The sequence below is a fragment of the Lontra canadensis genome, unplaced genomic scaffold (assembly GCF_010015895.1).
Source record: "Lontra canadensis isolate GAN:19392208 unplaced genomic scaffold, GSC_riverotter_1.0 scaffold1, whole genome shotgun sequence".
Lineage (NCBI taxonomy): Eukaryota > Metazoa > Chordata > Mammalia > Carnivora > Mustelidae > Lontra > Lontra canadensis.
In genome coordinates, this window is record NW_022630995.1 from 128668213 (window position 1) to 128695067 (window position 26855).

A 26855-nucleotide genomic window follows, 5' to 3' on the forward strand; every position below is an offset into this window, starting at 1 on the left:
CTATATATATCTATATATATATAGATATACATATATATAGTCTTTATATAATAATATAATAGGATGGTATTAATATAATATAAATATAATTTCTTTCCTGATAAACCATAATACCTTCTCCTTGCCACATGAGCACACAAACTAATGACTATTATGGAGTGAAGTTCTGTGGAAAGCACATATACTTCATAGTCTGACAGAGGTTTAATAATAAACTCAGCCACTTAATTCTTAACTTCTCTGTACTTCAATTTCTTCATACAAACACAGAATAATAATACTGCTTTCTTGTTGTTAACTTTGAAATATAGTTTCATCTTGTGACATACTTTTAGGAGATTAACAGTTTATGGAGTTGTCCTCCCTTATGATCCTGCTTTTTAATCTAAAATGGAAATGAAATTTAATTAAATCTGAAGAGCATACTGATATCTTGCCTTAAAGCTTTGTAAACTGCAACTATTTCACATATATTGTTTTACTTGCACCAAATATTACATACCATATAATTTAATGTTTAACATAAAATTATCATATGACAAGAAAATTACTACCCTTGTTTATATGAATTTTCAGAAATTTAAGTAATTTCTCTAATATTAGATCACTGATAGATGGCAGAGGTATGATTCAAAAGAGATCTTTTCACACCAGGCACATATATTATTTCCTGCCTTTCTGGAAAGTAATATATACATGTGTATACATATAACATATTAAAGATAAATGATAGATGATAGATAGATATAAAAAATACTGGTTTCAGTGCCAAATTAAATCCTTTTGAACTTTGATTCTTTGGTGATTTTCAAACACCAACCAGTTAATTTAATTTTTACATACATCTCCTATATCTTTCCTTTCTCATTTTTGTCTCCTAGTCTTTCCGTTTTGAATTATTTTTAAAGAATAACCTAGTAGGTAACTTTTTAAAGCCAGGTCATCTTCATAACTCCCTTTTATAAAGCACATATAATCAATTTTAAGAAGTCTTTAAGCGGGGTACATGGGTGGCTCAGTGGGTTGAAGCCTCTGCCTTTGGCTCAGGTCATGATCCCAGGATTCTGGGATCGAGCCCCACATCGGGCTCTCTGCTCAGCGGGGAGCCTGCTTCCTCCTCTCTCCTGCCTGCCTCTCTGCCTACTTGCAATCTCTATCTGTCAAATAAATAAATAAAAAATAAAATAAAATTAAAAAAGAAGTCTTTAAGCAATTGAAATATATATAAATTATTCCAAAGTACCTTAACATTATACCAAACACCTTAACATAAATACAATTTTGCCATTCCTATGCTTGTTACCATAATGTAAACTCTATCTAGGAATCTGCTTTAGTTTCCCAATAGTGTAAAAACAAAAAAGTCACTGTGAAAATAATTAAATTGGTTTTGACATACAGTGAAAGTCAGTCAAGTACTGCTCCTACTCCAAACCTTAAAAACAACATTGTGGAATTAATGTTTTCAACGAAAACCAGTAAGAACAGATATCTAGGGTTATCAAGTATTCCCAGTTTTTCATTTTAGAATCATTAAACTCCTTAGCTTTTACATATATTTCAACAACATTTAAGTACTTAAATTATTTTACTTTTATATCACTTCTCTTAAAAAAAAAACAACTTGTACTCTGAGATCAAGCAAACACACGGTATTGTGCAAAGAAACAGGAAAAAGAATGAAGAATTAGAGAATGGATATTATACTCACGGAATGTTCTATAAAGTTCTTCAAGAGCCAGGTGCTTGTCAGAGTTTAAATCGTCGTATTTCAGTAGATCATACAAAGTACAATCAGAAAGATCCTTGCCAAGTTCTTCCTGTTTTATCACCTGACAGGAAAATGAAACCATACAATTATAACCTTCTTAACATTTCTATAGCACAATTCATTATACATAATAATCATTTAATAAATCATTTTAAGTCTGAAATAGGGCAAATAACTAAACCTATGAAAAATCCAGATTTTCAGTTACTGGACAATTATTTTTAACCATTCCAAAGATAAAAAGTTAAAAAGTTCAGATAGGTACTTAGAATTTAGTCCTAACTTTCTAATACAAAAATTTCACAGTAGGACCCAGAAAAATCTGAACTTTACAAGGACATTTTGTATTTTACTCATTTTCTTTGCTCCTTTTACACTGACTCAAGGAACTATCTCCACATGAAAATTGCCTCCTACGTCTCAGTGACCTCTGTCAAAATAAAACAGGACTCTTTTTCAACAAAAATAGTGAGATTGTTTGTTCCAATTTTCATCTCCAAATTATTTGTGAAAAATGAAGTTAGCTTTTTTTTTTTTTTTTTTTTCCTTCTTCTCTGCCTAAACTCCTCCTTAGCTGGAAGTTAAGCCATTTGGGATTGTGCGTAAACTCCCGGGGTCACAAAAGAGCTATTAAGCAAATAACTGTTTCCAGGAGCCAGAGAGAATTAATGCTCCAATTGATGATGAAAATCTACCCAAGTGTGAGTGAGAAAAATCAGCAAACTGCCTTTCTACTCTGTGCTCTGTCCTATGGACTGAAGCTGTAGCTTTTTTATACTCAACTGCTCTAACTATTGCCTCTCAAATAAAAGAGCCTCAAGACTTTTCGAACATTCCTGTCCATCTGGGGGGGCTGCAGAACTGTGTCCATGGCTTTTCATAGTCTCCCACATACAGAGGCAGTATTTCACATTATAGTATGTGTTTTTTTAAAAGGCAGTGCCATGTAATCAGAAAATGCAGGCTCTTGAATTCAGCCAGGTCTGGGTTCTGCTCCTGCCAAGGCCACTTCTATAATTTCTGGCAAACCATTAAACATTTCCTCAATTAGAAATTGCAATAGCAACACTTATCTCTCATGGCTACCCTGAAGATCAGACACACACACACACACACACACACATGCATCTATGTCCATAAACGTGCACACACACACTCATATAGATGCAAGACCACACATAATGTGCACTCCAAAGTAAATCATTTAAAGTAAAAAAAAAAAAATTAATGTAACGTGTTTCTTATTCAAACAATTCACTGCCGATTTCCACACCAGCTTGCACAGGCACTGCTGTGTATTCACGATGTATTACTGTTTTTGAGAAAGCAGTATGCTTCAGATTTCCTTTGTTAGATCGATGGCAGATTAGCGATACCAACTTCTAAAGATTCTCAGATGCTATTGAACTCCTTTTTTAATAACCCTTTTGGGACCAGTCCCATGTTAAAAGTTCCGTTACTCCTGAGCATGGATGAGCTGTAGAGGTAGCTCTGAGGATGGAGCTTAGCGTAAGGGTCCTTAGAGCCTCCAGCCCCCTCCAGTCCAAGCCACCTGAGCATAGCCAAACAGAACTTCCACAATATACTGAGTTATCTACTCTTGTGCAATGTGTTCACATTTCATTGGTGAAGTTCGTATTTGCTGCCTTGGAGGTGGGGGGTGCCAGGCAAAACATTTATCTGCTTTAATTGATCCGCATAAATAGATATTGTTGAGAGAGAGTATTAAGCCCTACACTCTTGCACAGTCCAGCTGGAGGGATTAACAAAACTACCTCATGGCTGAAGCCACCTCTCCCATAAGCCTAATGAGAAAACTAATAATGCTTTTCTATTTAGAAAGCAACAGAGCTCTCCGTCATTCTCCATCTGTTATTTGTTAGATCATGGAAAATGACTTTTTCCCGGGTGGTAGGGGGGCGGCGTATTTCATCTGACCTCACGAGGCTCTTCCTAAAGAACTACAATGCAAGCATTGCGGTGATTTTAAGGATGCAGTGACACCAGGTTTTGGTCCCATATTTTAAGGATATATTTTAGTGGTTTTTATTCTCATACATGTTCATAAAGAGAAGGAGATGGAAAAACCTAGAGAAAAATCTTCATCATTTTCTGTTTCATATTTTCTATTTTAATAGTTTACTCAGATTAAGTCATGTATTAGACAAAGAGAATGAACTTCTACCTTTTTTCTCTGAACGCCAGCATAAGACTAGATAGAACTTGATTTGATCTTGGTCTTCGTTTGATCATGATTGTACAACGTAAACTGGATGTGTTTTAACGAGTGTGCCTTAGCAAAACAAATGGTCCTGGCTAGAAGTTTTTTTTTTTTTTTTTTTCTTTTTTTGTTTGTTTTTCTGTTTCCTGTGAATCTTTTCTTTTCTTTTCTTTTTCTTTTTTTTAATTTTTTATAAACATATATTCTTTTCCCCAGGGGTACAGGTCTGTGAATCGCTAGGTTTACACACTTCACAGCACTCACCATAGCACCTACCCTCCCCAATGTCCATAACCCCACCCCCCCTCCCAACCCCCCTCCCCCCAGAAACCCTCAGTTTGTTTTGTGAGATTAAGAGTCACTTATGGTTTATCTCCCTCCCAATCCCATCTTGCTTCATTTACTCTTCTCCTACCCCCTTAACCCCCCATGTTGCATCTCCTCTCCCTCATATCAGGGAGATCATATGATAGTTGTCTTTCTCCGATTGACTTATTTCGCTAAGCATGATACCCTCTAGTTCCATCCACGTCGTTGCAAATGGCAAGATTTCATTTCTTTTGATGGCTGCATAGTATTCCATTGTGTATATATACCACATCTTCTTTATCCATTCATCTGTTGATGGACATCTAGGTTCTTTCCATAGTTTGGCTATTGTAGACATTGCTGCTATAAACATTCGGGTGCACGTGCCCCCGGGCTAGAAGTTTTTTAAAGCCAAAAACGAAAAGCAAAAATTCTCATATCTGTTCACCTATATTGGACCATGTCCATGTACGGGAGAGAGGTGATTTTTATCATCAATATTTCAAGTACATATTTTCTTCATTTATTCCATTTTTTGGTCAAAAAACAGCCTACTGAGAACATATTTCCTAGTAACTTCTTCTGCCCTTTAGATTTCCTAATGGATCTGTGTACAGTCTGGGTTATTCCAAAAGAGAGAGATACTTTCCTATGACCTTTCATTCAATGGATCAATTGCTTTAGATATCTAGAGTTTTGATAAGCTTATCAAAGTGTCTGTCTGCAAGAAAGTAAGCAGATTTCCTTCCCAAGTATACAGTAATACATTAAGCATTCTTTGACACATGGATCCAAACTTTTAGGGCTTTCATAGCTGCCAGCATTTCCTTTATTTATGTCTGGCACTGATTCTGAAAGCTTCCCCATCTAGGCTCCCAAAACACATGAGTTATTTTTGACCTGGTGATCATGACAGAGCCACACTCACGGAATATATTGTGAAAAAAATACATACACACACACACACACACACACACACACACACACACACATATATATATATATATATATGTATGTATTTTTTAATTTTTTATATATCCTACATATCCTACAATGAAGCTTTAATCAAGGAGATAACTCATAATTTCATTTGTTATCTACTGTAAAATATTGAGTGTTTTTCTGAAATTTACCAGTGTTTGGTGAACTCTCTAAGGCTAAAAGACAATTAAAGAGTCTCACATTCTTTAATGATCAAAAATCAAGTTTCATGAATCTTGGGTTCCACAGAGATTAGAGTCAGTATGACAAAATAGGAGTATTAGTAGAATGTATGTCATCCAGAGAGCTCAGATACACAGCATCCCAGAGGGGATACATATTTAATTTCAAAGTAATAGAACTGTCAAAGTTTCATGAGGAATTGTAATAACTCAGGGATGATTCAGTGTTTTTGTATTATATTCTTTTTTGTTCAAAAACAACAAAAACAAAAACAAAAATAAAAACAAAACACCCAGTTCCTCCCAAAGTAAACTATTCTCCTCATTATTCTCTTTCATTTGTTTATTTAGATATCTATTCAACAAATCATTTTTGACTATCTACTGTGTGCCAGACTCCTAGATTCTGAAAACAAGATAAAAATCCCTCCCACGTATAACTTATATGCTAGTAAAGGGGGAAGAAATAAATACTTAAGTAAAATATATTGTATATCAGACAATAACTTATTTGAGGACAAATAAAACTGGAAAGAAAAAAAGAAAATGCCAGAGGTGGGTGGAGAGGATTGTCTCCCTGCTGTGGAGATGTGTGGATATTAGTTTTCTGGGCATATATCATGACTTAGAAACCAAAGATTATTATACTGACTCTCATAAAAGAGGTAAAGTATATGGGATCAGTTCTGATGGTCTCAAGTCAAGTCATGGTGGTGAGGGGTTAGGGTATAGAAGGACAATGGAGTAGAATCTTCCAATTCTGTCTTTTTCTTTATTCTCCTTGGTGAGACAGAAAAACAGCAACAGCAAACTCATGGAAAGACACACCAATCATTTGTTCAAGAGCATGTCAGAGGCTGAGCTCTTCCTGATACTTTGCAAGCTATTTTTCCTCAAACTAATCACGACCATGTCACAGTCACAGTGATCCAGTAGATCAGAGCTCAGTGTTCCTCTGTTTATACAAAGTACATCACATTTGTGAAGCTGAGGAGAAGAAGTTATATTCACTCTCTACTTGACAATTTGCATTAAAGCCTGAGGGGTCAGGAAATAAATATACTTTGTTAGAAATATGTATTCTTCAGACATTATCCTTAAGATTCTCCTACACACTTGATATGGATGGGTTGGCTTCTCTACTGCTTGGTTCTCTGAAAATCTCCTTGTACACTACCTTTCTGCTTCTCCCCTCCCCCCGCCCCCTCATCTTGTCTTTCCCTTTGTAACAACAAACATGTGCCAAGAACTGTGCTAGGGGTTGGAGATATGGTAGTAAATAAGAATGATATAGCCTTTGTCCTCATGGAATTAATTTTCTGGAGAAGATAAGTGGGAACAGGAAATCAAATAATTAAATAAACAAGATAATTGTCAACAGTGTTCCAAAAACTAGACAAAGTGAAAGGACAGAGAGTAAATAATTAACATTACAGATTATAATTGTTTAATTATATATAACCGATGTTATCCTGAACTAGGTGTATTACAAGAAAAGGTTTACATAAAAATTAATTAACATCTTTTAAGTTCTTTTCTAGGTTTTGTAACATTTAAAAAATCAATAGGGTCAAAGTTAATTCTTTTGAAGGACCTGCTGAAGAGATAACATTAATGAGAAGAAAAATATTTTATTTTTAAGGCATTCTATATGACTCATAGGGATTTTCTGAATGTGAATTCCCCGTTTTTAAATGCATATTAATATTCCAAGGGAAAGATTCTATAAATGATATGCTTAAATGTTTTAAAAACAATTTTTTAAAAATTTTCCAATTGTTTTGGGCTTATTATGAAAAGCATTTAGCAGAAAAAAAAAAAAAAAAAGAATACTTGAAACTCTTTACTAATGTTTCCAGATAGGATTGAAAGTCCTGTTTCTTAATTGTAGCCTCAAGCTGCAACTAAACAATCACAAGCCTTACCTTTCTCTGTTAAGTGCTAACTGTTGCTGTTATTACCCTTCTGAAATCTTTAGCGTTTGAAAGGAAATTGCCAGTACTAGAAAGATCTACATTCTGGCATTGCCACTGCCATTCTAAGTCAAACACCTGGTTTCTGCTACCTTATTTCATCTACCAGAAGGTTTATGGGGCTTTAAAATGTTAAATAGGATTAATTACCATGGCATTCCCTGGAAGTCCTCACTTATCTCCCTTCTCTAACCAGACAAGAGCTTGTTTATTTGCATTTAGTTTGTTCCCACTAAAATAGCTTTTTATCTATTAGACAAAACAATTCTTACCAATCTTATAGTAAATAAATATGTTGACTAGATACCAGAACCTTTTAAAAAATCTTGAAAATTGTAATAGGCTTCATCAACTCAAAATAAAGATTAATTGTCCATTCCCTATATAACAGCTCTAATAATTTTTAAAGAAAATTGTATGTACAAAAGTTGCAAACATGTCATTGCCATGCCCATTCTGATAGCTTAAAAATATCTGGTCTTATTTATTCTTGCTTTTTATTTAATTTTGTAAATGTATTCACATATGGTAGTCATTGAGCAAATAGCTTTTTAAGTCAAAAATGTATAACATAATAATCTAAATCCTGAGAACAAGTAGCTCTTTTTATTATTTTAATAAAGAGTTGGCATGTGTGCACATTAGGGAAATATTTCATTCTAATATGCATGCCTAATGTGAATCAGCTTATTAAGATGACAGAATCTAAATGAAGAAAGAGCTAAATCAATATACTCAATACAGCTGCTTATTTAAACTCAGAATCACAAGGGAATGATTTTGCTTACTTAAATTCTACGGGTGGTTATTTTATGAAATAGGGAGAGGCCAAAGGAGTAGATTTCCCAAGCTGTTAGTACTATTTCACTTTAAGAACCCTATGTTTACTACTATTAAGTTAAACAAGGAAGCCATTAGACTGAGTTGGATCTAATGCTCTGGCCTCTATGTAAACAACCCAATATCTAAGCCTGTAAATGCCTCAATTTTCAAAACTGACAACCAATCACAAATAGCCAAGTATGCTTTAAGCAATAGCCAATCAATGATTTCCTTACTTTGCTTTCTCCTTTTCTCTAGAAAAGTTTTCCCTTAGCTCCCCACAGCGGAATGCATCTTAACCATTGCTAGTTTGGCACAGTCCAATTCAAACAGATTTTTGCCCAAATAAATTCTTAAAATTTTAAGATGCTTCAGCTTACCTTTCAACTCTGCTAACAAATTCAAGGGTGCCATTCTGCCAGGTGATATCTGCTTATTAGTCCCTTTATCTTACCCTAAAGACCCAACATTTGAGACCACAGTGCAAGACAAAGTTGTCCATTCCCCTCTAAGAGACAATCTGGACAATTTCCTTTGTGTTTCATACCTTGGTTTAGCTCTGTGACCCTGTGAATTCTCCATATTGCTATGCACATTTCCTTCTCTGACTCAATTTTCATTCCTTTCCAACTCAAACCCAACATAGTGACCTCTGGAAATCCTGCTCTCTGATCAGAAAACTCTCTTTTATCTTCCATTTCTTATAAAAACATGTTCTTCACCACATTAACTTTAAGAATTCTGGCTACCCCTTAAGAAAACAATTTGTCTAATAATTTTAACAATCGGAGGCCAATTTTTCTCTCATATCCATTCTATCTCAGCAAGGAAGATGGTCAATAACTCAATGGCTCCCTCTTGTCACTTCTGGATTTTTTCTGCTTCCTAAATCTGTCTTCATTAGATAGATAAAAAATGAGAGATGGATGGGGAGAGGTGGAGAGAGAGAGAAAGAAATGACCTACTTCTTTGAATCTCAGGCCATTCAGCTACATAATTCTCTTCCATTCTCTCCCCATAATTCACAAATAAATTTAGCTGTTGATTCACAATCTTTCTGCCTACCTTAACTCTTTTAATATCCCCAGTGGTTCCACTATACATATGAATAAACCACCCAGAACCATTCTGAGCCACCCCCAACTTTTTTATTTTTTAAACAATAAATGATCATTAACCTTCACACTTCTAGTGACCTTTCCCTACATGCTAGACTGGCCAGGAGGAATATATTCATACCTTTGGTCACTTCATCCTGAAATCTTTATTTCAAGCATCCATCACACATTCAGGTCTGTTGTAGAGAAAATATGTTTTGAAAGCCACAAATATGTTACTATGTAGCTGAGCACCTGACTACACTAATCATACATATAACACTTGGGAGAGATATCAGGTTTGTGATCATGCTATGCAAAAATATACTTTTATGTTTGTTGAAGCTTTTGCAGTAAGCTATCATTCTATGAATCATTCATTGGAATATGATAATCCAATGTGGAGCATATTGTTATAAGAATGATTTTCACTAAAGCAAGCATCAGTAAAGCTCAGATTTCACCATAGATCCAAAGATAGCATCAAGTTCTCACTTTTGGGGAAGATAATTTAAGAAAAGAAAGAGAGAGAGATACAGATAATAGAGATGAACCTCAGAAATTTGCTTAGATGTGGGGAGTTGAGCTAAGGTAGAACACCAAACAAATAAGGTTTCACACTTTATCAAAATGGTCTTCAGAAAAAGGCAGAACATTTGGTTTTACCTTTAGTATACAGAATTAGTTACCAGCAAGGACTACTCAGTTCAATAATCTCATTGTGAATGGAATCCAGACACTATAGCGTGGATCTGAGAAAAGATACCTCTACAACAAAATAACTGCCCATTTCCCTGTTTTCCATAAAGAGAGGATAGATATTTAAAGACAAAATGCACAAAAAATATTTAAATGTGATTGAAATACTACCTTTGTCATACAGTAATTAAGACACTTATATGGGAAGGAGTCAATGGTAATCTGTTCTGTTCCTATGAAACAACAAAGTTTATAAATAACACACTTTCCCTACTATCCATCTCCATATCATTTGGGGAACAGAAATCCTCACCCAAATGCTGAAAGTGGGCCATACACTTGAGGAAAGAGAGAGATACAGGACTTAATTAGGTTCTGAGAGTATAAAAAGTAAGGCACAAGACAGAGGCTAGGAATTTCCTTACATTTCAAAGACTGATGATGTATTTCTCCTAAAGAGAAGAATATGATAGATACTGGTTTTTGATGTTGGTATTATATCCTATAACCTGTCATTAGTTTTTTAAAAAGGATAGATATTGGCAACTGTGGAATGTGATGTATTTGTCATACAAATTCAGGAGAATATAAAATAGAACATACTGTTTTACATGATAAAGCAATTTGGAACGCCAGGCTGAGAGAGAGATTTGTGTACTGAATCTATGGTGTAGGAAATGCAAAGCATACCATGGACAAAGCACAAGGAAAGGAAAAGTGTACAAAATGCTTCATCTAAACTGGATTTCAACTTAGGATTTAAGTAATTTGTGATGTAAACACCCTATATCTCCCTTAAACATCTTCAAGCAAGTCTACATTGCTTCTTGCAAATATATATATTTTACATATATGTATATACATGTATATATATATATAATTATACATGTATATACATAAAATTTTTGTAGAGTTCATAAAGAAGCACAAAGGGGACATAGACATCTAGATTATAGCAATAAAATAAGTATCATTACTATTATTAATACTATTACTATTAGTTACTATAACATAGTACTCAGGATTTAACAATTCATGCTGACAAATATGTAAGTACTTCAAATGAGATGAGCAAAATAAACACACGCCATCGTTTATTTTTTCTAATTTCTTGGGAAAACCAAAACTATTTCTCTTCTTTTGCAGGAAACTTTTTTCTTTCTTTTTTAAAAAAATTTTTAATGTTTATTTTAGAGAGAGAGAGAGAAAGAATGAGTCATTGGGGGGAGAGGCAGAGGGAAAGAATTTTCAAGCTGATTCTCCACTGAGCAGGGACCCTCACTTGGGCTCAACCTCATGACCCTGAGATCATGACCTGAGTCAAAATGAAGAGTCAGATACTTAACTAACCACCTAGGCACCTCTCTTTATTTTCTTTAATATTTTATTTATTTATTTTAAGAGAGAGTGTGCACATGCATGTGCATGGGCTATGGGAAGGGCAGAGTAAGAGGAAGAGAGAGAATCTCAGGCAGACTCCCTGCTGAGCCTGGAGTCCAACACAGGCTCCATCCCTGGCCCTGAGATCATGACATGAGTTGAAATTGAGAGTTGGATGCTCAACTGACTGAGCCACCAGGTACCCCAGACCATTTTTATAAAAGCTGGTATTAAAATTTTTGTATGTTTAATAATGTGTCATAATTCTGTGTCATAATGGCTGTGACCTAATGGTATTTAAGTTGTTATCACCTATCATCCAAGTGTAAGCATTAAAAAAAATGCAAAGGGGGATGATCATAATGGAAATATTATTCAATCACTCATTCAATAACTTAAGTATATGTGCTCTCTTTACTTACATCATCATCTGTGTCATCACATGAAAGTTAGCTTTGAAAATATAATTATAGCTAACACACTGTTTTTTCTGTGTGCTAATCATGTTCCTAAGAAACATATATATTGTAAATGATATAAATATTATATTAAATTTACACAGTAAGGACTAGTATTATTGTCAATATATTGAAAGGAAAACTGAGTCACAGAAAGTTTAAGTAATTGGCCAAAGGTTCAGAGGTAGTAAGTAGTAAAGATGCGATTCGAACCCAGGCTCTATAAAACAAAGTTCTTATCTACTACACTTTGGTCATAAAAAAAAATTATTTTGAAAAAATAATTCTAGGACTTTATCAATTTAGAACCACTCATGCCCTTCCATTTGTAACATTCTCTTTTGGTCTTTTGAAATGCATACGTCATCTTAATCTTTATTGATTTCTTTTCTTCTGTTATTACCTTTTTTAACTCTTCCAGATCCTCCATTACCAGTGGCAAATCTACCAGTGCACTATCACTGAATATATTAACTTAGTAAAACACAATTCTTTTGAAAATCTAAAACTTCACTTTGTTATAAATTTATATCTTATAATTGGGTATTTTCAACATACAAAATGGGCCTCAGACTGAAAGATGAAATGTGCGGTTACAGATGTCTATGTTAAGGTTGAGTGTTGAAGAGATGTATTGAACAAGATTTATTTCTGTAAGTGATCAGTTTATTTTAGTAAATATTTTCTTGCTGTGACAAATTGTTAGTTGTGATACTAAGGATCCTATTCCTTTTATCTACTATATTTTTTATTCATTTTCACTCTCAACTAGAAAGGCCTGTAGGTTCTAATTTACTTGAAAATATGTAAGAAAAATTCTAGAATATATATTCATTATGTGGAATAAAAATAGAATGTATGCAGCCAGCTCTCATGCTGCAATTGTAAAACCTCAAAGCCAAATTATATTCTTTAATTTTTCCTTGTCACTGGCAGTTTCTTAGAGCTATGTATTATATTTCTGCTAATAATAGCTTGTAAATTATTAAAAGACACCATTAAGATCCTTTCCCTTTTTATCCTTCTAAGTTAAATTATTTCAAAATTCCATTTTAAATTATGACATTATATGTTTCTAAGTTTATTAATAAAGTCATATGTATTATTGGTTATAATATTTAGCAAAAAGTTCTTAAAGAGTAACTGTAACCCCAAAAGACACAAGTCAAAAACAATACTTGTGCTATACATATCTAGGTATTCATTTTATCTTTTTTTTTTTTTTAAGATTTTATTCATTTATTTGAGAGAGAGAGAGCATGAAAGAGGAGAAGGTCAGAGGGAGAAGCAGACTCCCTGTGGAGCTGGGAGCCCAATGCAGGATTTGATCCCGGTACTCCAGGATCATATCCTGAGCCAAAGGCAGTTGCTTAATCAATTGAGCCACCCAGGCATCCATCACTCCATTTTTTCAAGCGGGTTTATTATAACCTTCTGTTGTTGTTGTTCTCCTTTTTTTATTTCATAGTTGATTACTGACAGATGAGGTACTGATATTTTCACAATACACTGCTGAAAGTGGAAATGACTTAATGTGGTATGGGATGTATTCAGAAGGATGTTAGTAAACCTCCCAGAACTTTCCTTGCATTTACCTCATGGAGAGCCAAACAAAAGAATTTCTGAAGTTTCTGAATATAAAGTTTCTGAGGATAACTTTCAGATGAATTGGAAGAGTACTTTTCAGACATACAGCAAATCCAGAGCAAGGGAACAGAGAAAACAAAATTAATTTCGTAGCAGATGAACTTTATTATAGGTTGAGTTGTATCTTCTTAAAAGATATTTTGAAGTCTTAATGCTGGTGCCTCAGAATGTAATATATTTTTGGAAATAGGGCTGTTAAAGATGTAATTACATAACCTAAAATGAGGTCATACTGGAGTAGGGTGGCTCCTTAATCCAATATGACTGGTGTTCTTTAGAAAAGGCAAGGTGTTGGGAAGACAGGCACACAGAGAGGATGCTATGTGACTATAGAAGCAGAAGGATGTTACTACAAGCCAATGAATGCCAAGGAATGCCTAACACTGCCAGAAACTGAAAGAGACAAGCAAGAATCTTCTTCCAGATATTTCAGAGAGAGCATGGTATAGCCAACTCTGATTTTAGATGCTGAATGGAGAGAAAGGTTGATTTAGAAACCCACTTTGCATTATTTTGTTAAGGCTGCCCTAGGAAATAAATACAAACTTGGTGTGGCAGAAACTTGAAACAGGTATAATTGAAGTGCTGTCACGGCCATTTTCTAGTGAGGAGAAGTTTTCCATTTGGATTTAGATGGAGCTACTATGATAATAACTGGATTCGGTCAAAGCATGTTTTGTAACTAATCAATGGTTACGGTGGTGTAGAAATGTTAATAAAACTAATATATATAGAAATATGTATTACATAATACATATATTATATTACATATAGAATATATAAAATAAAAACAAAAGCAAAAAGCACAATATATTCTAATATGTCAAGTCTATGTAGATCAAGGTGATATGCTTCAATTATAAATTCATTTTAATTAACTAGTAATTTCTTATCATTACTATAAATATAAAATTCTACAGTTTCTTTCTTGAAAAATAAATCATGAGGTAAATGATAATATAGGTATTTTAATTATAAAATTTGATTAATTTTACTTTTATTTAATTTTTAAATTTATTTTATTTAATTAATTTTACCTAAAATTCCAGATTTTGATTCTTTAAATCCCAATGCCTGGATTTAGTAACTAGTCAATAAATGCAGTCTGGATTAAAGGAGATAATGAAAATGATATATATTTTAATTAACTAGAATGACAAGAACTGTAATCAATTTACTTACAAAGTTACTTTGATATAAAGTTCTAAACTAAGTTACACTATTCCAAATCTTAGAATTCTTTGCAGAATAAAACCAATATTCCACAATGTCAGATTTTTAAAATAAACCATGAAATTAACCATAAGAGATGAATGACATGACGTTATAGACTACTGGATTTTTTTTTTAATAACTGTATTAACTGCTAAATACTACAGCAAAATTCACCTCAACATAGTCGCTATAGGGATTATCAAGAAGTCAGCAAAATTCCTCAGTGCTATCACCATTTTCCTAGATTGTTCACCCTAGATTGGCTTCTTTTATTCATTACTCCCTAAAACCTGTATAATTTTTGAAGAAATCTTGTGTCTCCTATTTTATATTTCTACTACTTTCTACAACTAGTTTAGTTTCTTGAATCTGTGTTAACATTTTCCTTCAAAATAATTTTTCTCCATGACACACACATAATAGCATTTCTGTTTTTCCAAAATGATCTAAATAGACCTTTGTTTATTCAAATAGTCTTTTTAGTAATTGGTTTCTCATTACATCTTTCATTTTGGTGACAATTTTCAAATAAATGAAATTTAATAAGGTGGACTAAATATTTGACCTAAATTGACTATATCCTAATTAATCTTTGGTTATTGAAACAAAGTAATTTAGTAACTTCCTAAATGATTTACTTACATTATGTTATAGATGTGCTTAATTGCTGATGAATAATTCCCCTAAAGATTGGGTACACAAGTTCTCATTGACTAATAGACAAACATTACAAAACCTCCAGAGTAGATCTGAAGATCTCTTACACATTTTGTAAGATAAAGAACTAGTGATTCCTTTAGGTATTTAAGGTATAGAAACCTATCAAAAGTAGTTACTGATTTTTAAACTACAAAATATCATATAAATGTTACTAGAAATTTTATTGCTGATAGTATAGTGTTGAAAGAAAAACAACACCAAAACCCACAAACCAACCAACCAAACAAAAAATCTTAAAATGGCATCACTTAGACCATGTCTTAATAAACTAAATTATAATAAGCTAGTAAACTAATTGTAGTTCAACCTCTTCCAGAAATGTAGTCTTAATAGTCCTTCATGAATTTTTCAATTAGCACCAATGGGTCTACCACCTGGGCCCTTTCCAGCCCCCAAAAGAAGATGATGTAATCTACATAATAATAGCCCATGCTTTTCCCTTAAGGAAAAGTGGCCTTATCTAGAACAACCTTTCTCTTTTGATAATAATTTTCCTGCCGCACTCCTTCTACAAAAACTTTCCATCTTGTACAACTGCCCCAGCACCCCTCTATTTGCCAAATGGGATGTTGCCCAATTCAATTTTGTTTAATAAAGCCAATTAAATCTTTAAAATTTAGTCAGTTGAATCTTTGTTATTTAACAGTAATCAAATGTTTCCCTTAAAAGTATGTTTTGTCCACAGTCTCAAATAATACAGATTAAACATACATTTTATTAATACAGAATAAATTCACACAGATGTAAAAATATTGTACATGATACATTTAAATAAACTTGTTAATTCAATCATGAATCATACCTGAGTTAGTTCATTAATATCTACAAGTCCATTACTGTCGGCATCAAAATATTTAAACATTCGATCCACCAACAACTTCTTCCAAGATATGTCATCACCGTTAGGATTTTCATTTTCTTGTGTAATATATTTTTGATTTTGTAAATCTAAAAGCATATTTTTCATCTTGCTGTATTCAGTGGCCTTGCAGTTATCTCCTGTAACAAAAGAACTAAGTTATTTTAAAAGCAATGTTATTGAAAAGAAATAATTTATTATATTAATGTTAAGAAGCCATTATCTCTAAAAATAACATACTTGGTACATGATTTTTCTCTTCCTACTTTGAATACTTTACAATTCATACAAGGTTAAAATAACGGACTATCAATTTTCCGGGTAAGATAGAAAACTTTCATTTGTATCATATCTACTAACAACATATTTACTGTGTGTTTTCTCTATGCCAAAAAAATTGGTTCTATGAGGAGCAATAGAAAAACATGATAGCTCCAATTGTTTAAATACATTATCTTAATTTTAATCCTCACTATACATTCTTACACGGATAGTTCGCAGGTTTTGAAGCACAAGGAGATGAAATGACTTGCCCAAGGCAAAGCGTTAGATTGTGTTGGATTTTACACTTGAACTCATATATATCTGGTATCAAAATAGGATAGCATATTTTTAAGTGGAAGTATCTTTATATATTTGAATTTGTTTTGAAGAAGCTTGTGTGTGTGTGTGTGTTTGCATTTTTAAAAATTCTATTCTTGATACTAAGCTCATATTTGTATTCTTACAAAAGTCTTTCTCTTTCTGATATTCATTTATCTCTCTTTTTAGAGCACACAGTGTATGACATGACATATGTTTGCATTTTTATCTTGAAGTTCTAACTTTACAAATTTTATCTCCACAAATGACGTGTAAGTTCATTGAACTAACAATGCATCACAGACTTTCAGTATTTCCCATAAAGTAGTGGAAACAATATTTGGCAACATCAGAGTTAGTGAAAATAATAGCTTAATGTCTTCAAAAATAACTGCAATTGCTCTAATATCATCACACAATTATTTTACAAAGGATTTTTCTTACACTGGTTCCCATGATAATGTCTTTAAGTAGTATATTGAAAAGTAGTATATACCACTGATAGGAAATGCGATATAAAATGTATTATAGAAAATACAGTGCCTAATGTGACTTGTAAATGAGAAAGTAGGTATTGTATTAGCCAAGAATTTTTAGAACACATTTTTACAGAAAGTACTAACTTTATAATTGTTGTCAATTTTGACAATTAGGCTTTAACAGAATCTACAATTTAAAAAGATTTCTCAAGATTTTTAAATATATGTCTGAACAGCACGGAGTTGAAAAACAGTATTTGAAGTCTCATTCTCTTTCAAGACAAGATGGAAAACAATCTCTTCCAGAGAGATGAGAGACTGTCTTATTTTTCAAAGACAGCGAAGTAACTATTGTCGTTCAGCAATTTTAGTGTTTAGCAATCCTGTCAAGAACTTTTTTTTACAATAAAATGTAAACTTTGTGCTGCAGATTAAGTCAATTTTGCATTATTCTATTCTCAGTTATAAAAAAGATAATACTGAGAACGTTCTCATAATAGCAAAGAAATCACTGACAAAAGAGAGAAGTAATCAAGTCTAGAGGGATAGGTAACAATTTTGGCGTCCATGAAAATGGCACAAAAAAAGATTTAAAACATGTGCATGCCTGTGTGTGAGTGTGTGTGCACATGTGCATGCATCAGGAAGAGAGAGGAATATGTGATAAAGGAATTGAAAAAGCATCATAGACAGACTATTCCAATAGCCCTACCCAGGATTTCTGTATCTGACTTTGGGTCTGTATCTCCTTTCATCTGACTTACAGTGAGTAGGATGGAGTTTGGGAACGTTGACCTGTGTCCCAGGCAATGTGGAGATCAGAATGCTGGTGAGAGGCAATAGGAACTAGGGTTTAAATGCTGAGAAACATTCAACTAATATTTACAATTTGAGGGAAGAGGATACAGTGTGAGTCGTTACACTCTAATTTTGATCTAATTGAGTTATATGATCATCATAATGATCTCTATTAATACTTTCACTTCCCAGCTTGTAAATTTCCTTGAAAATTCAAGTGGTTGTTGGTAATCCAAAGAAAATAAAAATAAAAGCATTGTAGTTAAGGATTTATAGTCTATGGAAATGTACAAAAAGTAGTTATAAAATCACATAAAACTTTGTGGAATTTATAGATTTAATAAAATTTCTGTCATAGATTTTTAGTAATAAATGGGAATATCTGCTATTAACAATAAGTGATATGTAATGCAGGTTTCTTATGTGTCAGGAACTTTATATGTGTTAAATCAGTTAACTCTCACAACAGTCCCAAAAGAAAGACAATGCAATTATCACCATTTTATAGACAAGGAATTAAGGCATTGAAAAATTGATTTGTTCAAAGTTATAGAGCTAGAAAGGAACAGAATGATTTTTATATACAAGCAGTATCTCTTTTGCCCTTTATTCTCTACTTCTCTCATCTTCGGAACTGAGTTTTATTTTTTAAAAGATTTTATTTATTTGACAGATGGAGATCACACGTAGGCAGAGAGACAGGCAGAGAGAGGGTGGAGGAAGCGGGCTCCCTGCTGAGCAGAGAGCCTGATGTAGGGCTCCATCCCAGGATCCTGAGATCATGACCTGAGCCAAAGGCAGAGGCTTAACCTACTGGGGCACCCAGGCACCCCCAGAACTGAGTTTTAAAATCAACTTATATATGGGATTCTGTAAATTTGTCCAAGGATTATTTATAAAGTGAAAGATAAACATAATAATAAACTATAGGCAAATAGAGAAAAAATAACTCATAAAGGAAAAAAGAAAAAGGACTATCTGAGAAGTTGCAGGCAATAAGAAAGTACTGAAGAAGAAGCTAAAGGGAGAACTTTTCAAGAAAGAGGATATAATGAAATGTCAAATATTTCAGAGTAAAAGTAAGATAAACAATAAATACACTCATTGAATTCCTTAAATTGTAGGTAATTGGTGACCGTGAAGAAAAATTTTAGTAAATAAGTTGAGTAAAATTCTTTTTTTTTTTAATTTAGAATCTTTCTTTTTTTAAAGATTTATTTATTTATTTTAGAGAGAGAGAGAAAGAGAGTAGGGGAGAGGAGCAGAGGTAGAGGAGGAGAGAGAGTCCCAAGCACACTCCCCACTGAGTGTAGGGCCCGATGTGAGGCTTGATTCCACGACCCTGAGCCAAAAACAAGAGTCTGACACTTAACCTATTGAACCACCCAGGTGCCCCTAGAATCTCCTTTTTTATTAGAGACCTCTTTTCCACTAGAATTCATATTTTCTTCTATTTTGTTTCATTTTATTTTAATTGCAGTATATTTAACATACAATGTTATGTTAATTTTAAGTGTACAATATAGTGATTCAACACTTCCACAAATCACCCAGTGCTCATCAGGACAAGTTACAAAGGTAACCATTGGTTTGTTCTCTGTAGTTCAGAGTCTGTTTCTTTGTTTGTTTGTTTGTTTGTTTGTTTCCTTTGTTTTGTTTCTTAAATTCCATGTATGAATGAAATCATATGATACTTGTCTGTCTTTGACTTATTTCTTTTAGCATTATACTCTATAGCTATATCCATGTCATTATAAATGACAAAAGTTTATTCTTTTATGGCTGAATAATATTCAATATTTATATTGATATAATATATCATATATTATATATATATCGATATATTAATATATATATCGATATATATATCAATATAATATAATATATTATATTGATATAATATAAATATTGAATATATATGTTGAAAATATATATATATCTCACATCTTCTTCATTCATTTATTGATGTACAGTTGGACTGTTTTGTAATTTGGTTATTATAATTAATAATGCTATAAACATAGGGATGCATGTTTCTTTTTGAATTACTGTTTTTTGTATTTTTGGGGGTAAATTACTGTTTTGTAAATTTTGGGGTAAATCCAGTAGTGAAATTACTGGATCAGAGGGTAGTTTTATTTTTAAGTTTTTGAGAAAACTCCATATTCTTTTCTGGAGTGGCTGCACCAGTTTGCATTCTTACCAACTGTGAATAAGAGTTCCTTTTTCTCCATATCCTCACCAACACTTGTTTCTCGCATTTTCATTTTAGCCATTCTGACAGGTATTAGGTGATATCTCTGTGTTGTTTCAGTTTGCATTTCCCTGATGACAAGTGATGTTGAACATCTTTTCATGTATCTATTGGCCATCTGTATGTCTTCTTTGGAGAAATGTCTGTTCATGTTTTCAGTCCATTTTTAACTAGATTATTTGTTTCTTGGGTGTTGACTTGTATAAATCCCTTATACATTTTGAATACTGACCCTTAATCGAACATGACATTTGCAAATATCTTCTAAATGGAGCAGAGTTCTTTTTACAGTAGGTTAAGGAACAAAAACAGTGAACATTTGGAAATATTAAATATTTACTAACTTTTTAGTGGAAGAAAAAGTGAAGAAGGATAGATATTTAGAAATGAACTTCAATTAATAGATATTTAGAAATCATGGACCCCTTCATGAATAATGTCAGGCAGGAAGGTAAGAATTTTTTATTTGTCTGCTTTGATAAGATTCCTTTCTCAAAGCTTAATCAACAGGGAGTGTTAGATTGGTGTAGCTAAGGGAAAGAAATATTTTCCTGGATTTACCTCCTATTCTGGATGGCAAGTAAGAAATCTCCTCTGCTGTTCTTGATCTAGACACTGAGAACAAGACAAATGAGATGCCTATTTGATGGTATCTATAGCATCATCCTTCCCATGAACGCTGGGGCTGTGCCAATTCTTGATTTAGAGACATTCTAAGGGCAGTTAAAATCCATCTGGTCTTAGGGGGCTGGGAAAGATGCAGACTCTCTGACATTCAAATGGCTGCACCTGTGTAGTTGGCAGTGCTTCTCCAAGTTTCTACAGAACCAAAGATAATTACATTTTATATATCCTATAGCACAAGCATCCATTTCAGTACAGGGTAAGTGTTTAAATTTATAGATTATATCATTTATGTTTTATTATGTTTTTCAAAGGCTGTTTTTATCTTTTGAAATTATATGTTTATCCTTATCTCCAAGTATCCATCAATAAAAATTACCTATTCCCTTCAACACAAAAATATTGAAATCTAAGTATATAAGAATATGATTTTTCCTCTTACCATTTATATTTAGAATATGATTAATTTTATCCTACTATAAGCTGAAATCTTAGATATTCAAAGAATAAAAATTGAATATTTTTATTTTACTGTTAATTCTATCCATTTATTAGAATATATATTGGAAGTGTTCTTTTTTCTCAGATTGTTCAATAATTGTTAATAAAATCCTTTCACATATTTTTAGAAAAATATTTTATATTTATAGCATAAAGAATATGTTAAAACCTTAGTATGTTTGACTTAATATGTATATATGAATCAAATTAAACATGGAAAACTATTATAATTATGTTAATCTGTAAGTTGTTAAACTGTGCGTGAAGGAGGTAAAATCATCTTTATTAAAAGTTGTCTGGGGGCGTCTGGGTGGCTTAGTGTGTTAGAGCCTCTGCCTTTGGCTTAGGTCAAGATCCCAGGGTCCTAGGATCAAGCCCCGCCTTGGGCTCCCTGCTCACCAGGGAGCCTACTCCCCTTCTCTCTCTGCCTGCCTCTCTGCCTACTTGTGATCTCTGTCTGCCAAATAAATAAATAAAATCTTAAAAAAAAAAGAAAAGTTGTCTAAACAGAATTAAAACAGACTTAAATCTTTAACTGGAAGATTTAAAAAGTAAGGGTATACATATTTTTGTGATACATGAACTCTACTTCAATGTTCATATTAAAAATATATTCTACACAAAATTAATGTAAGTTTATTACGTTTCAGATACTATTCTAATTTTGGGAATTCACTAATACAAACACATGTAAACATACCATTTCACAACTTAGTACTTTGTTTTTTTTTTTTTTTTTTTTTAAGTAGGCTCCATACCCAGCATGTTGCCTGGTGCAGGGCTCAAATTCACAACACTGAGACAACGACCTAAGCTGAAATCTAGAGTCAGTCACCAACTGACTGAACCACCCAGGCACTGCAACAATTTAGTACATTTTAGGAGCTGTGATTTTCTCCTAGACGCAGGGAATTTTATTTTTAAATTTTTATTTAAATTCCAATTAGCTAGCATACAGTGTAACAGTAATTTTGGGTGTACAATATGGTGGCTCAGCACCTCCATGCAACACCCAGTGCTCATCCCAAGTGCCCTCCAGAACACCCATCACCTATTTTACCCATCCCCCACCCACCCTCTCTTTGGGAACTGTCAGTTTGTTTTTTTATAGTTAAGAAACTGTTTCTTGGTTTGAGGCCGGGAATTTTTTCAAAGAATACACTTTATTCTTTAGAATAGTTTTAGGTTCACAGCTAAACTGAGAAAAAGTAAAGATTTTCCATATACCCTCTGTCTCCCACCACCCTGCCGACTCCCCCACTATCAATATTCTGCAACAATCAGTGAACATACTAAAAGTCCATTAGAAATCAAACAGAATGTAGCATTCTAAGCTTGCCTTCTTTCACTTAAAAATAAGCATTTAATATTCTTCCATGTTTTCTCATGGTTTGAGAATTCACTTGCTTTTAGTGTTCAATTATATTCCATTGTCTGCATTCACCACAGTTTATTTATTCATTTAAATATTCAGTATTTAACATACTGAAGGACGTTTCTAAGTTTTGGAATTTATGACTAAAGCTGCTATAAACATCCGTGTTCAGATATTTATGTGGCCTGAGTTTTAGCTCTTTTGGATAAGCACCAAAAAGCATAATTGCTAGATAATATGGTAAAATATGTTGTTTTGTGAGAAAACACTAAGCCGTCGTCCAAAGTGGCTGTACCATTTTGTATTTCCATCAGCAATGTTTAAGAGTTCCTGTTGTTATACATCCTCACTGGCACTTGCTGGGTTGTTCTGTTTTTTTGCCATCTAATACATGTCTGGTGGCATCTTGCTGTTTCACAGACAATTTTTTTTAAGTTAATAAGCAGTATTTTAAAAAGGGTTTGGCTTTCTAGTTTGGCAAATGTGATTGTATATTAGTATTTCAAAAATGTTCTAGTAACCAGGTCACTTTGCTCTCTTAATCCTGTGAGAACACTGATTAAAATGCCTTTGAGGGGTCAGATTAGGCACACTAATCTGTTTCCAACTATACTCTTCAAAGGTGACACACATTGGAGTAAGTCCTCAGCTCAGCCATTACTTACTATCACCATCATCTGTCACTATCCTCACAAACACAATCACATGTTATAAAGATGCAGAGAGTGTTGATGGAAAATCAAAAAAAAAAAAAAAAAGAAAGAAACAGCACAATACAGTGATGGAATTGATAACCTAGAAAGCTTGGAAAACAAAATGGAAAATGGACATTTCTCTTACCTGAAGTAGATACAACTTATAATATTAATGATCATGAAATTGGCTAAATGTGTTATTTTATTGCTTCAGGAATTTAACAGTTTTTTACGGCATTATTTTTATAGTAAAAATCAAGAAAATGTAATAAGTTTCATATGAAAAGGCATGCCTCCCATACAGCATATGAAAGTTAGTGCTGTTAAAACATTTATGAATTAAGTTTTTCCTACTTAATTTTTTTTTCTGGCAACTTATCTACAAATATTTTATACAGGATATGTAACTCCTTCCATCTTATTACAATCTCATAATTAAATGTTAAAATATGAGTGCATTATTGCCTTAAATATTATAACATATAACATAATTCTTGTGGAAGCCTGTGTTTAATGAAGATTATTGATTATCATTTATGCTACCTATATTTATATTACTTCTCAGAGTAAAGATTGCTTAAGTAAAAATTGCTTAATTTTTCAAGAATTTGACCAAATCATTTAAAATTAACCAGACTACAAAAAGTAAATCTATCCCTGCAGCAAATATAATCAAAAGTTAGTCTCATGTAGCTCCAGTGGAAATAGATCTCTTAGTACTTTTGAACCCTAAATAATCTTTCCCCAGAATTTTATCACATCACTCAAATATGTGGTTGCCAATGAAAAAATTAGTTTGTATTGGTGTTATAAAGGATATGCTATTCATATCTGTGAAGCCATAGTCATATAATGATTTCTAATCCAATATTTATATGGCAATTGTGTGCTGGAACTGTTCTAAGTATTTTACAGCTAACTTTCAATCTTTATAATGATCCTATGAAGTAAGAACAATTACCATACCATATCATTGAAAGCATAATAAGCCCAATAATAGGCTTGACATTTGACATTACACGAAAGGCTAAGAAAATTCTAACCCTAGGATTGTAAGGCCATCTCTCAGAAATCAACTCCCAAGTTTCCCATGAGGTATACAGAACAAAGTTTATATTTGTTTATTGAGAAGATAGAGAACTTTTAACTCTTTTTTCTTTTCTTATTCTACAAATTTGTGTGAAATTCTGTCAAGAACTTAGTATTCTGAGGACTGCCTACATACACAAAATCTGATATGCATATTCAATAATAAATATTTTTTTGTCTCCTATATTAGGATAGAAAGGTCTTTTCCTTGGTAGGATTTTTAATTTCCACAACAATCATTGGGGCACTATCTAATAATGACATGAGTGACTTACCAAGCCTATTTAAACATTATGATTTTGTAGCTCACAACTTCAAAAAATGTAAATCAAATGGTGATACAATTACCAGGCAAGCTTGATAAACCACAGAGAAACATGGGAAATGTAAATCAAACAGCCATTGAGCACTAATACTTTGGTCTGGAACAAATCCAGAAATGCACTATTATAGGACTATAGAACTCTTCCTTAAGCATTAATTTTAATGCTAAATTTATCTATAGTAGAAGTTTGAAGTTTGAAGTTGAGAGTTAATTTCTTCCTGAAATTTTCCATAAGCCCTGGGTCCTTTGGACAGTTTGGTGTAAAAATTACTAGTTAGGAACATAAGTATATGTCTTTTTCTGGTCACTAAATAACCTGAATAAAGTCAAGAGATCATATACATCTTGCTTCCTAGTAACTCTGCTATTCTTTGTCTCATTTATCACAGAAAATTACAGAAGTGATAATGAATACAGGATTTTTGTCTGTGATTAATATATGTGTGTGTGTGTGTGTGTGTATTCTATATATAATATATTCATTATTTTTTGCCAAGCAAACAGAAGAGATAATAATCATGAATGGGCACCAACTTCTGGCTGTGTCTTATCCTATCAAATGTAACAAGAAATATTCATTCCTACCAAATATTTTATATTATCCTATCAAATGTAACAAGAAATATTAGTTCCAAATAAATATTAGTTCCAAAATAAATCAAATTCTAATCAACTGTAAATATTCACCTATTACCATATATTAAACATCATAACAATAATGTTCATAGTGTTGATAGTGATTTATGATAAATACTTTCATATAGGTTCAATTTAGGAGTGGGTTTTTATATATATACATATGTAAGTATATATATATGATATAAGATATATGATATATATAAATTTATAGCTTTTTGGATTTGGGAAAAGATTTCTTGTATATATTGTATGTGGGTCAGTGGTATCAGCTGATTGGATATTATATCTCAATACAATGCTCATGTATAAATAATTTATCTAAATAGATTCAATATGCAAAAGCCTTGTCCCTATAGTAGCAACAACCATATGTTATTGTCATTATTTCTTTAAAGCACAGCTGAACTTCAGGAGATATTATTCTATAAAGGTCTTATGATATTTTATATATTGATTGGTCATAGCATGGATGCTAGCATTAATTACTTCCAACTGCCCCAAACCAACCAAATGAACAAATAGAAATGATTCTACTAATGTGTGTCCCTCTGTAGAAGACAATTACTTTGTGTTTTCAAATCAGTCCAGTTTAGTAGTTAAGTAGTTAAAGGGTCAAGAAAGGACCTCTTCAACTAGACATGTATCTGTCATTCTCTACTACATAATGATTCTTTAGAGTATTTCCAAAGTGGACCCTATGTTTGTCTGAAATTTCAATAACTTGTACATAGAATATTGTATATTAAAAACATTTGGTTATATATAACTTTTATGCAATGCTCATTGTTTTAGTATCTGGAAGATTATAAATTTTAACTGTTCAGTTCCTCAGCATTACATATTATCATAGAAATATGACACTATTTGACATTTTCTCTTAACTCACACATACTTAGTCACACAAGATAAGAAACAAGTATCTATTTAGTCATGCAATTTCTTATGGATATACATCATGTTTTTTTTTTATTTTTAATTAATTTATTTGAGAGAGAGAGAAAGAATGGGGTGAAGGACAGAGAGAGAGGGATAAAGAGTTTTAAGCAGACTCCAAACTGAGTGTGGAGCCCAATGCTCCATGACCTTGAGATCATGACCTGAGCTGAAATCAAGAGTTGGACACTTAAACAACTACATCATCTCAGTGCCTCATGAATTTA

General features: G+C 32.7%; 1 protein-coding gene across 2 annotated transcripts in view; it reads right to left on the bottom strand.

Annotated features, from left to right (window-relative positions):
* Nucleotides 1-26855, bottom strand: part of FSTL5 (follistatin like 5) — a 723315-nt gene that overhangs the window by 336934 nt on the left and 359526 nt on the right. For both annotated transcript variants that reach the window (XM_032863481.1, XM_032863472.1), the window contains exons 5-6: nucleotides 16278-16474; nucleotides 1712-1832 (exon numbers count right to left, since the gene is read on the bottom strand). In XM_032863481.1, the coding sequence (XP_032719372.1) occupies nucleotides 1712-1832; nucleotides 16278-16474 (318 nt within the window). The remainder of the gene's footprint in view (nucleotides 1-1711; nucleotides 1833-16277; nucleotides 16475-26855) is intronic.